At 41.3% G+C, this 16,367-nt stretch overlaps 1 protein-coding gene across 8 annotated transcripts in view; it reads right to left on the bottom strand.

Annotated features, from left to right (window-relative positions):
- Positions 1–16,367, bottom strand: part of MGAT5 (alpha-1,6-mannosylglycoprotein 6-beta-N-acetylglucosaminyltransferase) — a 339,082-nt gene that overhangs the window by 23,719 nt on the left and 298,996 nt on the right. For all 8 annotated transcript variants that reach the window (XM_054478910.2, XM_063647391.1, XM_063647390.1 and 5 more), the window contains 2 exons: positions 8,049–8,165; positions 2,558–2,632 (listed from right to left, as the gene is read on the bottom strand). In XM_054478910.2, the coding sequence (XP_054334885.1) occupies positions 2,558–2,632; positions 8,049–8,165 (192 nt within the window). The remainder of the gene's footprint in view (positions 1–2,557; positions 2,633–8,048; positions 8,166–16,367) is intronic.

The following is a 16,367-nucleotide window of genomic DNA, read 5'->3' as shown; positions in this document are numbered from 1 at the left end:
CTCTACCATTTCTCCCCCATCCTCCCTCGGCAGGCTGGGCCATGTGATCTCAAAGCATCCTGTTGCTTCACTATTACCAGGCTGAACCTACAGCAGTGGCACTTACTGCCTGTGGACTTGGCTGCCTTCTCCATGAAACTTGCAGCTACTTGAGGGCAGGGATGGGGACCTGGAGATATTGTCCTCCCCAACTGACCGCACAGCCCATGGCATGCTCCAGCTGACAATTCAGAGTAGAGGAATGAATCAACAACAGCAGGCAAAAAAGAAACCTCTGGATTTCTGTGAAATGCAGATCTCTGCAGAAAGGCCTATATGGTGGGGCGGGGGGGGCGGGGTGCAGTTTTATTAGCATGCTTTCCAGCAGACAATTTTGGTAACATGTATTCCAAATCATAAAGTCCAAGATGAGCCTGGTTCCTGACACACAGGAATAAAAAGCACACTCACCCTCCCTTCCTCCCTTTCCTTCCTTCATTGTTTCTGTCACCTAGAAGTTACTGTGCACCGACCATGTGTCCAGCAGGTTACTAGGGATACAGAAGTGAAGCCAGGTGGAGCCTCTGCATTATGGAGCATTTAGCAAGGTCTATTTGGGGAACAGGACCTTCCTGTTTGAAAGTAAGCCCAGCAAGACTTACAGAGGACCTGGTAACTTTTAAAGACTGGCTGGAATTCCTGAGCCTCAGGGGAGAAATAAAAGCCTTCAAATAAACCTGATCAAGAGTCATTTATGCCTGGCAGTTGGGTAACTATTTTCCCTAAGAGGACGTGGAGACAGGCAGAGGGTTTCAGCAGCAGCTGCAGGGATCTTAGTATGATCTCAAGCGAGCCGCCGAGATGGCGGCAAGAGCTGTGATGTCTTAAGACCCACAATGGAAGGAGGCCCTGCAACTCCTCTTTGCAGCTGCAGGAAGGGTGAGCAGCCCTTGATGATGCAAGAAGACGGGAAGCAAAGCTCTGGACACCTTCCGTCTCCTGAGGCCCTGGTAAGCATGGTTGGTGTAGACTTGGCCTCACATCAAACCAGTATCAAATCTTGATTCCACAATCTGTGAGCCTGATAACTATGAGTCTTGGTTTCCACTATCCAGATAATGGGGTTATTACTACCACCTCCTGGAATTACTGTGAGAATTAAATGAGATGTTATATTATGATGTGTCTGGCACATGCTGGCACGAAATCTGTATGGATGTGGTTGCTAGAGTTGTGATGATACTGTCATTCTGGTGTCATATAAAGGCTGAATGAGATAAAGATTCAAATGGTTTCTCATGAAACCAAATAATTATATTACAAAGTAGTGTATTACGATACAATATAGCATAATGTATTAAATAATCAACAGTAAGTTTGCATTTATTGAGCACTATGTATGTGCCAGGCTCTGTTCTAAGAACTTTGTATGTATTAGCTCATTAAATCCTCATATCAGCCCTATGAAGTTGGTCCTATTAGCATCATCCTTATTTTACAGATAAGGAAACTAAGGCATAGAGAGGCCAAGTAACATGCCCAAGTCATATAACTAGAAACACATGGTGCCAGGAGTAAAACCCACATGGCCTGGCTGCAGAGCATGCTCTCTTGCTGCTAACAAAAGCCCAGCATATCAGACACACCACCCCGCAGTATATGACCACGACTCCCAGCTCCAACAGCAGCACCCAGGGCTGCTGGCTGCTCGCCACAGTTTCAGTCTCCTCAAACCATCAACTCTATCTTTGAAGCCCACCTTGGGCCTACTTAGATTTTCAATACACCATTTCTATTTTCAGTTTGCACCATCCTCATCCCCTATTGTGTAAAGATCCCTTGACTGCCTTAAAAAATGCTTTATCCTTTAAGAAGAGCACCTTACTTCCGGAATCTAGTCAAAGAGTTCATATTCTCCTACCCACAGGGGTTCTGAGTCTGTCTATTTCTAGCTCTGTGTTGCTTTTGAAATCCAAGGAATTAAAATGCTATAAAATGATAGCAACAGGCTCCTGGCCTTTACTTCTAGGAGCACATGCTGCAGTTTCCAAACCTTGTTGGGGAAGGTGGGACTCTTGGCACCCTCCTTGGCTTTGTCCTGCTTTTTATCTGCTTTATATACTTACAAGGTTTCATTTGACAAAGGGTCCTGCTTTTAGAAGATGTCTGAAAACCTCTAAAAAGTCCTAACATTTAGAATTGCTGAACATGTATTATTAAAATATTGCTTAGAAACAGCTGGTTTCAATTCTTGCCTTTCTTAAGGTGAGAATGGGCCTCAGAACCCACTCAGGGCACAGACCCTGATGGTCAGGGGCATCTTCACAGTAATCATCCCATCTCTCTTGTTATAAGTTTCCATTTCACCTTACACTGTCATCAAGAACATACCTACTCCAAGGGAATACTGGTTCTCTTGGGTGACCATGACAGTGCTACTATTATCCAGCTTCTAGAGTCTCCCAAAGCAGGAAAATAGCCACAGAAACACAGTGAGCTCTTAACTGTTCTTGAGAGCCCTATGGGGTCACAGGAAGCAGTACACAGCAAAGACAGACTGACTTCTGATAAGCCTTACCTGTTTTTCAATGAAAGCATTGATTCTCTGTAGCATCCCCTCACACGTAAATTCATATGGCATGTATGGCTCAATCTGTGGAAACAGAGCATGATACCATGAAGGAGAAGGACAGAGAACATGTAGCACCTCCTCAGTCCTCCGACTCACTCAATACATGGGTGCTAACACCAGGAGTCGGCCTCATGAGGGTTGACTATGGACTTGCAAGTCGTGATCTCAAGCTGATCCTTACTAGGTGTGGGACTCTGAGCAAACGACTTGCCATCTCTAAGTCTCAGGTTCCTCATATGTAAAATGGTGACAAGAAAAACTCACCTCTTTTAAGCTGCAGAGATTATCTGGGAGAAAAAAGGTGCTTAGTTTAGTGACTAGCACATAGTGGGCATTCAACAAAAGATGGAAGTTATCACTTGCTAGCAGGTAATTTCCACAGGGCAGAGTCCATGCTGTTGGGTCATCTTTACATTCTAGTGATGAGCATAGTGTGGCACATATAGGAAATTAGCAAACATCTGTTGAATGAATGCATGGTCACTGCTCTAAGGCAACAATGAGCAGTTGAAGGATCCGTGACAGTGACGTGTATTTGGTCTGTATTTGTAGGTGAGGTTAGCCTGTATCCAAAAAACTCAGGGTGTAAAAATAAAGTGATAAAGTGTCACAAGAAGTCAGCTAGGGGGTCCTGGGAGGCTAGAGGGTCAAAGCAGACTTCTACTCATGCTGGGCTTTTAAGGCAGGCTGTGAGTCTAGCAGGCCCAAACTGGGGAGGGCCAAGATGCTGAAGACATCCTTGGTGAACAAGTAGTGTGGTCTTTAACATGAAAGGACAGCAGGTAACTGCAGCTCAGTATTATGGGAACTGGTGAGACGAGGTGGAAAATTCACTGAATTTCCAAAAAAGCCTTGAGGTTTCTATGCTAAAGAGCCCGATTTTATTTGAGGGGAGTAGGAAACTCTAGAGGATGCTTCATTAGGGTAGAGGAGGCGATCTTATCAATATTGTGACACCTTGGAGAAGGGGAAGAAATGTGGGTTTGATCTCCGCTGCACAGTGTCTGCCAACACTATGAGGCCTGTGTTTTCAGGGGTATTACCAATCTAAAATGGAAATTTCATTTGAGAGAAAATCACCAGCAATATAGTCTATTATTGCTTCAGGGAGCCCAACAGCTCCTCTCAGCAATAGGGTAGATGGTGGGGCACCTTCACCAGCACCAGCTACCTCTAAAATGTTTGCTGGAATCTACAGGGTGGAGAACTAGGCAAAACATCTATAATTGAAGCTTGCTGAAAATGGGACAATGAACAGAAATAACATTCCTTAGTTGTCAGCCAAGCAGTTGGTCTCAGGGCATCGTCTCCCCCTTTCTCGTGTGCCAAATCACACATTACATTGAAATCTTCAACCATGATTTTCAGAAATTTTAATTGTCTTCAAATGCTGAACAAATGCACAAATGTGGGACACAATGGCCTACAGCTGTCTGAATAGAGCTCAAAGAGGCTGAGCCGTAAATACTGTAATATCATGGCAGACTATTCTACAAGAACAGAGAGGTCACTCTATTCCTAGACAGCTCATCTCTGAAGAGCTCAAAATACTATGAAGAACTGACTTTCATGTTCTCAGTTTGTTCCTTGTCAACTCAAGCTTTTGAACTTACTGTTCCCTCTTTAACCCAGACACAGCCCTTCACACAAAATGTAAAATTTTTTCTTTTCTTTTAGAGGATGTTTACTCAACCCATGGGTGACTCCAGAAGCTTTCTATTGCTGGCCTAGAGATAAGTTTCCTCTCAAAGATTCATAGAAGGAACGATCTAAAACAAAGAACATGGCATATCTGGGTTTATTTATCAGTGTTAAAGTAGGATTTGTACAGTGAAATAAACATCCATGGTCATCTTTCATGAGATGAACAGATTTAGTTATGTTAGGAAGCATGCCGAGTACCCAAGCGCCATTCCAACATTTCCAAAGGGAATCCGTTAGAAAATGAAAGAAAGTTAATTCAAAGGGTTCAAAGCCAAAAATACAGAAAAATGGCTCTTCCTCTGTTCTCCTACCAACCCAGCCCACTTTAACCAAAGGGATGTTGACTCATTCACTGCTTTGGGGCAGTTCACTGTTTTAAAGGATATGAAGCAAACAATTTTCCTATAAAAGAAAAGCAAAAAGGAGGGAGAGATGGAGGGATGGAAGGAAGGAAGAAAGGAAGTCGGTGAGTCAGAAGGTAGGTCTATATTGCTGGACCCTGTGGGTGAGGGCAGGCAGGGGCTTCTGCATTGGAAAACTCTTCAGAGTCCTGGCAAGCCTCTGAAGCGACAGCTGTTAATGTGGTCTGGGGGCTGGGAGAGCGGACAGTTTTCTGCATAAAAGTTCTTTAGGAACAAGTGAAGGCCTCTTTGGGGGACAGAATGAAGCAGAATGCTAAATCAAATCCAGTCATTGAGAAACCCAAGCTAGGCCAGCTGTGCAGAAGCAAGGAAGTATTCTTGGGCATCCTGCTTTGTTAAAAAAAAAAAAAAAAAAAAAAAAAAAGGACTGTTACTCATATGGCGAGGGCCACAGGAAGGATGCCTACAGATTGCACTGTGAAGTTCCTGCTGAACTTGGAAATTTTCCCTTATCTTCCCCTCCATTTTCTCTTCTTGACCTCCCTCCTTGTGAGATTTCCTGTCTCCACTAGTACCAACTCACCTTTCCAAGTCAGGGACAACTTCTACAGGCAATTGCTTTTAGAGATCAGCCTCCATGAGAAGCCCTCCATGGTCTGACCTGACAGATGTGGCTTGGCGTCATTCAATAAGAAATGGTCTTAGAAAGTACCAGGAGGCCAGGGTGTGAGTCACGGCTCCTCCACTTACTAACCATAGGATTCTGAGTAAGCAGAATCTGTAATTTCTCTTCTTAATTTCAAATGTAAACTAGGTTATCTCATTCCCCTGTTCAAAACTTCCCATCATACTTATAAAATCCTCAACACTTAAAAAGAAAGAAACAAACAAAAAAACCAACCACACACACAAAAAAACCAACCACAAAAACAAAAACAAAAAAAAACAAAAAACACAAACGAGAAAAAAAACCCTGAATGTTTACCACGGCCTAATGAAAGGCCCCACACACATTCTGGCTCCTGAGGACCCTTTTACGGTCTCCATTATTTCTGATGGGAAGTTGGCTGTGTTAATACCATTATTCCTCTAAATGTAATACATTTTTCTCTGGCTGCTTTCAAGGTTTTCTTCCTTATCTTTGCTTTTCAGCAGTTTGATTATAATGTATCTTGGTGTGTTTTCCTTTTCTGCTTCTACCTCAGCTTTAAAATTACTCTCCTCAAGAGTACAAGCATTAACTAAGTGTTGTGGATTGAATTGCACCCCTTTACAAGATACACTGTCCTAACCCCCAGCACCCATGAATGTGATCTTATTTGGAAACAGGGTCTTTGTAGATGTAAACAAGTTAAATGAGGTTACACTGAATTAGGGTGGGCCCTAATCTTGTATAAAACGAAAAGACAGAGATACATATGGGAGAAGCCGTAGGATAATGGAGGCAGATATCAAACCTTTGAGGCTGCAAGCCAAGAAATGCCTAGGCCTACCAGAAGCTGAAAGACGTAAGGGAGGATATCCAGCTAGAGACTTCGGGGGTGGGCCGTGACCCTGCTGACATTTTGACTTCAGACTTCTTGCTTCCAGAACAGAGAGAATAAATTTCTGCAGTTTTAAGCCACTCAATTGTTTGCACTACTGTGTTATGGTAGCCCTAGGAAGCTCATATACTAAGGGACTGGGAGAATCAAGAAAGAAGAACCTTTACCCTTCCATAGGAATGACTCCAGTGTGTGGCAGATATTTTGAGCCAGCCTAGAGGAACCACACTCCATTTGGCACTTCTTTTATCAGCTCAGTCTCCTGAGGTTGGGGACTGCTGAAACTGCTGAAACTGCTGAAACTGGGATTGGGATTGTATGTATCATCAATGGGAAGCTGACACCAAAGCCCCATAACCAGACCACCTTGAAGCAGGCAGAGCACAGATAATGCATCAGAGTGCCCTCACTCCCCTGGATATGTTCTGAATTAACTGAAATCAGCAGTTCAGTGGGCCACAAACTGATTATCCTGTTCTGTTTCCCAGAGGGGTAAGATGGCCTCCACATGGGCACACTGGCTATCCCTCCCAGGATATATGCCTTTCCAGCCTCTTCCCTTTCAGTCACACTGTGCTTTGAAGCCATGCCTTTCTGCATCCACTTCTGAGTTTTACTTTGCAAATTACTCCTCATCCTGTAAGACTTAACTAAAAGGCTGCATTCTCCAGAAAGGCTTCCCCAACTTCCACTCCTGGAGCATTTGCATGTTGCTTTGGCACTGAACATATTCAGCCTTGTATTATGCTTACTTGCAGACATCTATTCCTCTCTCCCATCTATCCATTGGGTAAATCCCTATGTGGGCACTGGTAATACGGAAATGAGACAGATGTATATCCTGACTTCATGTTGCTAATGGTGTAGTAGAAATTTAAACTATCAACAAAAATCATAATATTTAATATTGACTAAACACTATGTAGTAGACATTGAACTTAAGCACTTTATATACATTATCTCATTTACTCCTCACAAGTGACCAATCAAATGGTAATATTAGCCCTATATTATACATGAAGGGAAGCTGCTAGTAAGTGGTAGAGCTAGAACTGAACCCACACTGTGTGAGTCCAGCCTGCCCTCCCACATGCCTACACTGGCTTCTTTTAAAGCATCGCAACTAAGTGTAAAAAGTGCTCCCATCAAAGTATAGCAGCAGACTGCAGCTGTGAGAGTCCATGGTGGACTCCGAGTTGGGAGAAAGGATAACTGAACTCGTCTTTACTGGATGGTAAACTTCTGATAGGTGGGAAGCCAGCCTCCTCTACGATTATGGAAGTAAACACCCCGCCCTCCACAACCCCAGGTGACTCAGAGAGCACTCTGTGCATGGTAGGTACCTGACAAATGTCTGTTGAATTGATCAGAAGAGGCCAGAAATGTAGTTACTTTTACAAAATTCTACTAAATGTTTAGGTAGAAAAAAAAAAACAGATGTTCTATAAAAACATTCCTCAGTATTTCCTTGCACTTCTCTCTCTTTTGTAGAGGAAGCAGGGCTATCTTTTCAGATCTTTGTGAGAGCAACATAATCAGGTCACTGAACCAAGTATGACTCCAGTTCCTGCTCCTGTGCCTGGGATCCACGGTCATGTCTAAACGGTCTATGGAATCCATGCCCACATCGGGATACCAGCTCTGTTTCCGTTTCACAGAACATTCATGAAATCCACAGGCCAAATCCTGCAGCTTGGTTATTTTCGAATTCCAGAGTTAAGCTGATGTGGTAAAGATCTGTTTGCTAAAAACAAGGACCTATGATGTGTTTTATACACATTTCAGGTCACATTAGAAACGAGGGAAAGTGGAATAAAAGAAACCAACCTTCTGATTTAAAATTGCTTTCACTGCATCCTCTACTTCCTCCTGATTGTTGAGGTCAACAGTCCACACATGTGGCCGCCCGATGAAAACTTCAGCGTAAGGATGCTGGGATGTCAGCTGGAAAAGAACCGAACACCTCAGTCTCACAAGCAATTTTTAAAATAACCTGTGCTAGATGGATTGCTATGCTTTTTATGGTACTGAGTTATAATCATGTAGGTAACAAGACACTGTGTCCTTCACCTTGATGATCAAAACCATCCATAAGCAGATAACAAAACAGTGATGGTTCTGTATCTTGAATCCTACTTGGAAATAAGATAATGTCACAACCAGGTGACAAGGAAGCTGTTACAGGAGGCTTTAGCCCCCAACATCACATCAAGAAATGATGAACAGTTTCTCCTACCCAGAACCCAGCCCTGAAAATCACCTATTAATAGATCAAACCAGTATCTATTATCCTGGCTAAGACAGAAAGGTCAGCATAGACAATTACAAGAAAAATCAAGGCTTTTAAAGTCCCAGGAGGCTAAGTCACGGTGCATACAAAAGGTGATAGAAAAAAATGACACCATCAGAAATACACAGAATTTTTGGGATGGTTTCAGGAATAATCATTAGCATAATATTCAGAAAAACAAGGAATGGCAGTTTTTGTCCTAAAGGGGGTTTTATTTTAAAAACAATGTGTGGTCAAAGAAACCAAGTGTGAACTATGACAATTCTGAATTCATGAAGTGTCCATTCTTCTTCTTTTTTTTTCCCCAAAGGGTCTTGCTCTGTTGCCCAGTCATAGTTCATTGCAGCCTCAAACTCCTGGGCTCAAGAGATCATCTTGCCTCAGCATTCTGAGTAGTTGGGACTACAGATGCGCACATCATGCCTGGCTAATTAAAAACAATTTTTTTCTTTTGTTGTATACACAGGGTCTCTGTATGTTGCCCAGGTGGGTCTCAAACTCCTGGCCTCAAATGATTCTCCTGCGTCCGCCTCCCAAATTGCTGGGATTACAGGCACAAGCCACTGTGCTCAGTTGAGTCTATTCTTTAATACAGCTAAATTTATCCCCTGATTTTGTTTCCACCTCTATCCTCATATCCCTTTAAGGTCATGTTGTAAAGGGAGCATTCTAGCCACGTGTGAGAGCATTTTCAGCTACCATAATAACTGGAGAATGTTACCCTTAGTCTGTGGGTGGGAACCAGGGATATAAGCTGCTTCACAATGTCCAAGGACAGTCCTGCACAGGAATAACTGTCCACTGCCCACGAAACTTTAAAATGCCCTGCGGGGCTTTCACGTGGGCTTAGAGAATCTAGTTTTTTTATTTTTTATTTTGAAACAGAGTCTTGCTTTGTCACCCCGGCTGGAATGCAGTAGTACGATCTTGGCTCACTGCAACCTCTGCCTCCTGGGTTCAAGCAATTCTCCTGCTTCAGCCTCCTGAGTAGCTGGAACTATAGGTGCGCACCACCACGCCTGGCTAAGTTTTTGTATTTTTAGTAGAGATGGGGTTTCACCATGTTGGCCAGGTTGGTCTCGAACTCCTGGCCTCAAGTGATCCGCCTGTCTCAGCCCCCCAAAGTGCTAGGATTACAGGCATGAACCACCATGCCCAGGCAGAATCTAACTTTTTGACAGTTCAAACATACACTGAATTATCCAGAGACATAATCACTATGTAAATGAAGCAATGTCTCTGCTCTGTTTTATCTGAAACGTCACCAATGAGCTGTCACCATTTCAGAAAGATCAAAGCAACAAAGTCAGTGCCACTGAGGATGTCAGTCTCCAGTAAAACATACCCACGTTAGTCTATATTTGGAGCTATCACATTACTGGCAATTCTGTTTATATGTAGGTATATGTAAACACACTCAGGCTTCGCTCCTCCTTCATAATGTCAATTTTAAGTAAAAAGGCCGACCATATTCAGCTGAATGTTTCACTCCTTTTAAATAAAAACACTCATTGTGAGGAGGAACAAGGCATCATAGTGCCTGGTATAACTCTTGGGTATGGGACAGTATAGTTCTTGACTCCATAATACTGAAATATGTATTGCTTTATTAGAAATTATTTTCCTTTTATTTCTCTTTTATATTTGAATTACAGAATTATTCCCTTTTGAAATTACACAGGTAGGCAAGGTTATATAATTTACAAATTTCATCTCATATTTATAACAATAAGAAATATTGGGTCTGGTAGTGCTGAGGCCTTTGCTTTGGAGGTCAAGCTGGCTCTTCTCTTCTCCTCAGGTCTTTGCTTTGGAGGTCAAAGCTGGCTCTCCTCTTTTCCTCAGGATACTCACAGGGCTGGAGGAATTAACTGGCACCCCTCCATCTTTCCCTTAGGCACTGTTCTTTGTATCCTACCACACCAAGAACATGCATGTGCTATTCAAGGCAGGAAGCCCGACAAGTCCCTGGGTCCAGCAGTGAGCCCCTGCTGGCTGCAGGTTATCTGGGCCTCTACCCAGCAGCAGCCCGTCATCAGTCTCTTCAGTTTCCCGCCCTTCTGACAGGTGCCCTCTTCCTCGGCTCAGCTCTATGGTCAGTGATAAAAGCTACAGACTCTCTGCAGGCCCATGGAACTCAGAAAACTTCTATTTTTTTTTTTCTGCACACTTTTGAATTCAACACTTATCAAGGAAGCCCTAGGCTTCCTGCTAATCACCTGCACAAACGTTATTTCTCAGGTTTATTATGCATCAATGACGATTCTGAGACTGAGAGGCGATTACACTTCCCCTAAGACCCCACAGCCGGAAAGGAGAAGAGCCAACTTCAAATCTAGGTCCTTCAACAACTTCTTAGCTTTGGATAAAAAGGAAGGTGACAATTTTAAAGGATGTCTTTGAGTTCTTAAGACAAAGGCCCAATGTGAACACCAACCTTTTAATCCAGCTCTTAAAACTTGCCAACCTAAATTCAGGACTGAATTTATGCCTGTATTTTCTGAAGATGAGCAAAATGTCACATCATTTTCATTTTGTGGCCTTGAGAACTGATTAGATTTTCTGACGGAATCAGGGTAAGTTAAAGTTGCCATCAATGTCACTATTTAGTAATTTACATGTCAGCAGTCCCCCTCCTCTCCTGCCTTTTAAGGTCTCTGCTTATTTACAAGGTTGCTCCAAGCACTTGGAAAATACAAAATGCTGAGCTATTATCCTTTTATTTATTTACATTTACTGAAGGTTACTTAACTTTATGAGTGAGGCATTTTGTGATTCATTAGTTCCCCTCTGAATGCTATGTTCCTTCTTGTTAATTTATTGAGAACTGTCTGATCTAAGATACTTCATTGTATATCAATCAGTAAATTTACTGGAGTATAGTTTGTAAAAGTAATGAAAATCTTATTAAATATGAGACATTACTTCAGAGTGGCTATTAAATCTCCAAGGAGAGCATGAGTTCTCTTTACGGAAAAACAAAACAAAACAAAACACACACACACACACACACACACACACACACACACACACACAAAACCCTGAAGCCAGAGTATTTCTAATGGCTTAAAAAATGTCAGAAAAATGATCAAGAACATACTCATATGTTTCCCAATATAAAGATAAAAATCCAATTTATATTAAAATGTAACCTGAACCAGCCACATTACTTAAGGCCTTGCAGAACTTTTCCCCCTCTGAGTAGACATCATGGTTTGAAAAATGGTCCAGTGCAAAAATAAAAAAAAAGCTAAACCCACATTTAGATATCCAGACCTTTTCTTCTCTTCAGCTGAAGGCAAAGAGACATGTATGCAGTTGGTATGAACAATTTAGGTGGATCAATTATTACTTAATATGAAAGATTTGTATGGGCACAAAAAGATAGTTTTGTAATTATGTATACTCTGGTTACAATGTTTCCATTTGCTAAGGAAAAAAGATAATTTCTAGGGATTTTTGATTCTTAGAAATGAACCTGTTGACAGCTCTTCTCCCATTAAAAGCTTCTTTGGTTACAGGGATTTTGCGGACTTTTGTGAGCTGGCAGAAGAGGACAGGGTAACCCACCTGGCCATGAGATCAAGCTCGCTGGTCCCTCTCAATGCTGTCTGATGTTGCTGGAGGGAGCTAGATATCAGATGGAACCTGCCCTCTTGCATAAAACAAACTGACCTTCTTGGGGTATCCCCAAATTGTCAGTATTCATGCTTCTCAGGCTTGAGACCCGCTCGCCTCCTTTTCCTTTAAAGCACAGCCCCTCCACTATCCCCTTCGCAGCTAACCCTGCACATCCTCCACCCAGCACAACTCCAAGTTCACTCCCCTCCTGAATTCACTTAGCTATTTCTTCATGCACTTCCACTGATTATGCATTTGTCCTATAACTCTTTCATATCAGATTTGGAGCTCCTGGAAAACAGGAAATGTACATTGATGAATTCCCCCAATGCAGCAACTAGTACCACCCTGCAGGGATGCATTAAACACCTGTCAACTCCCATCTGCATCCTGCCCTCCTGGGGGAGCCTAGGACAGATGGAGTCATCTGTATGAGGTCACCTGCTGAGCAAATGTTGAAAGGATCCCACAGTTTCTCTAATAGAGTCACATGTAAGGGCTGGTGGAATCATCTGAAGGGATGAAGGGACAGGAGGAACCAAATGCCCATGTGACAGCTGCAATGCCTATTCTCTTCTTACAGCATGAAGAATGAAAACCTTCCATGAGTTCAGCAAAAAGTAAATTACAAAATGATGGCAACAGACAGAAAACAATGAAATGCTTTTGTTGATAACTTCACACTAGCTGATCTGATCCATGTAACATTACATCATTCACTGGGCAATGTTCAGATTGTGTTTAAGAGTGTCCTAATTTTTTTTTTCCAGGAAAAAAATACTCAGTGGCCACAGTGTCATTAAAACCTTTAGAGTCAGTTTTAACAAAAACGTGTCAGTTGCCAACTTAATCTCAGCTACTTTTGATTCATTTCCCAAAGGCTTGTATATAGAAACTGCAGTAAGAAAAGAGATGGGCTTCTTTGCTTTTCATGCATTTAAAAAATCATGAGGGAATCAGAAAATCACCATCAGAATACCACAGTAATAACTGTTGCAGACATGATCCAGTCCTATATGATACAATAAATACTGTATTTATTTGTATAGTATGTGATACTATACAAATCCACTGCTATATGATACAAAAGTTTGAGGATAAACAGGATATTCTAACATAGCCCCAGAGTATTACCCCTACCATAGAGAAAAGAGGAAAAGAGTAAAAGAGAACTTCATAGTGGAGAAACTGGGGTCAATCAGTACAACATATTGACATCATATGCCCCCTAATGTGATGTGCTGAGAAAGGTACATCACTTCTGGGATATTCTTGCCAAAAATGCTTAACTTCAAATTTGACTGATGGGAAAATATCAGTCAAATCCAAATTGAGAAACAGTGTACAAAAAGCTAACCTGTGCTCCTTAAAAGTGGTAAGGTCATGGGTGATAGTGAAAGACTGAATTGGCAATGATCAGAGGAGACTAAGGAGACATGACTATTAAATGCAATGTGGGTCCTGAATTGGATCCAGGAACAGAAAAAGGATCTCGGTGGAAAAACTGGTGAAGTCCAAATAAAGTCTGTAGTTTAGATAATACTATGGTACCAATGTTAATTTCTTGGTTTTGACCACTGTACTGTAGTTTTGTAGAAGCTGCCATAAGAAGAAGCTAGATGAAGGGTATGCCTGAACTCCATATTATTTTTGCAACTCTTCTGTACTAGTAAAATTATTTCAAAGTAAAAAGTAAATTCTAGCAAGTCTACTTGTAGGTACATTCCTCAAAGTATTGAAAGCAGAGACTCAAAATACTTGTATACCAATGTTCATAGTAGCATTACAATGGGCAAAAGGTGAAAACAACCCAAATGTCCATCAATGAATGAATAAACAAAATGATTTATATATATATTCAATGGAATATTCAGCCTTAAAAAAGTAGTGTGTATATATTCATAAAAAGGAGTGAAATATATATATTTTTTTTCATAAAAAGGAGTGACATAGGCTAGGCAAGATGACTCATGCCTGTAATCCCAGCACTTTGGGAGGCTGAGGTTGGGGGGATCACTTGAGCCCAGGAGTTGGAGACCAGCCTGAGCAACATAGTAAGACTTTTGTTTCTGGAAAAAAAAAAAAAAAAAAATTTAATTAGCTGGGTGTGGTGGGGTGTGTCTGTAATCCCAAGCTACTTGGAAGGGTCGCTTTAGTCCAGGAGTTCACGACCAGCCTAGTTAATACAGTGAGATCCCATCTCTACCAAATGTAAAAAGAGTAGCCAGGTGTCGTGGCACACACCTGTAGTCCCAGCTACTCAGGAGGCTGAGGAAGAAAGATCACTTGAGCCCAGAAGTCTGAGACTGCAGTGAACCACGATCACACCATTGTACTCCTCCAGTCTGGGTGACAGAGCAAGACCCTGTCTCCAAAAAAAATAAAAAGTAAGGAATGAGATTCTGAAACATGCTACAACATGAACAAACCTTGATAACATGCTAAGTTAGTGAGCCAGACACAAAAGGACAGACACTATATGGTTCCACTTATATGAGGTACCTAGAATAGGCAAATTCACAGAGACACAAAGTAGAAGAGAGGTTTACCAGGGGTTGAGGAGTGGGGAGAATGGGGAGTTAGTGTTTAACAGGTGCAGAATTTCTGTTTAGAATGATGAACAAGTTCTGGAAATGGATAGCAGTGATGGTTGCACAATATTGCAAATATACTTAATGCCAGTTAATTGTACACTTAAAAATGGTTAAAAACTTTAACGATAAAGGGTAAGTTTTATGTTGTATATACTTTATCTCAAAATGTTAAACAAACATGGAAAATTAATATCTACAATTTGGACATAAAACATGGAAAAATAATATCTACAGTTTGGGCAGAAGTAGAACTTTAGAGATTTCCTAGACCTAATTTCAAATGTACAGGTGATTTTGGCATAAAAACAGACATACAGATCAATGGAACAGAACAGAGAAACCAGAAAAGAACTGATTCCCAACAAGGCTGACAAGAATACACAATGGAGGACAGTGTCATCAATAAATAATATTTAGGAAACTTGATTTCCACATGCATAAGAATGAAATCAAATCTTTATCTCACACTATCTATAAAAATGAATTCAAAATTCATTAGACTTCAATATAAGACCTGAAACAGCACAACTATGAGGAAAAAAAAGTGTAAAAGCTTCTTGACACTAGTCTGGGCAATGATGTTTGGGTATGATACTAAAAGCACAGGTAACAAAAGCAAAAACAGGCAACTGAGATTGCATCAAACTAAAGGGCTTCTGCACAGCAAAGGAAACAGTCAATAGAGTGAAAAGGCAACCTATGGAATGGGAGAAAATATTTGCAAACCACATATTTAATAAGCGGTTAATTCCCAAAGTATACAAGGAACTCCTACAACTCAACTGCGAAAAAACCCAACCAATCAAATTAAAATACATGCAAATAACCTGAAGACATTTCTCAAAAGAAGACATACACAAGGCAAACAAATATATGAAAAGGTGCTCAACATCATTCATCATCAGGGAGATGCACATCGAAACCACAAGGAGATATCACCTCATGCTTGTTAAAATGGCTTTTATCAAAAAGACAAAAGATAACAAGTGTCTGGCAAGAAGGTGGTAAAAAGGGAACCTTGGTACCCTGCTGGTTAAAATGTCATGTGTTACAGCCATAAATGAAAAAGAAAATGGAGGTTCCTCAAAAAATAAGAAATAGAACTCCACATAATCCAGCAATCCCACTGCTGGGTATATATCCGAAGCAATTAAAATCAGTATGTTAAAGCAGTATCTGCACTCCCATGTACACTGCAGCATTATTCATAATAGCCAAGATATGGAAACAAACTAAGTGGCCTTCAGTGGATGAATAGATAAACAAATTATGTGTATATGAAATATTTAGCCTGCAAAAGAAGGAAATCCCATCACTGGCGGCAACATGGATGAATGTGGAAAATATTATGCTAAGTAAAATAAGCCAGGCACAGAAGGAACATTCTGCATGATCCCACATGCAGACCAGCCTAGTTGAACTCACACTTCAACTCACAGTAAAATGGTTGAACTCACAGAGCAGAGAATACATTCGTGATTCCCAGAGACTGGTGCATGGGGATATGGGGAGATGTTGGTCAAAGTCTCAGTTATACAAGTTGATTAAGTTCTGGAGAGCTAGTGTGCAGCATTATGACCATAGTTAACAATACTGTATTGCATACTTGAAATTTGCCACAAAAGGAGATCTTAAGTGTTT

The sequence above is a fragment of the Pongo pygmaeus genome, chromosome 11, assembly GCF_028885625.2.
Source record: "Pongo pygmaeus isolate AG05252 chromosome 11, NHGRI_mPonPyg2-v2.0_pri, whole genome shotgun sequence".
Lineage (NCBI taxonomy): Eukaryota > Metazoa > Chordata > Mammalia > Primates > Hominidae > Pongo > Pongo pygmaeus.
Note: the sequence above shows the minus strand (reverse complement) of the source record. Positions and strands in the feature narration are given on the sequence as shown.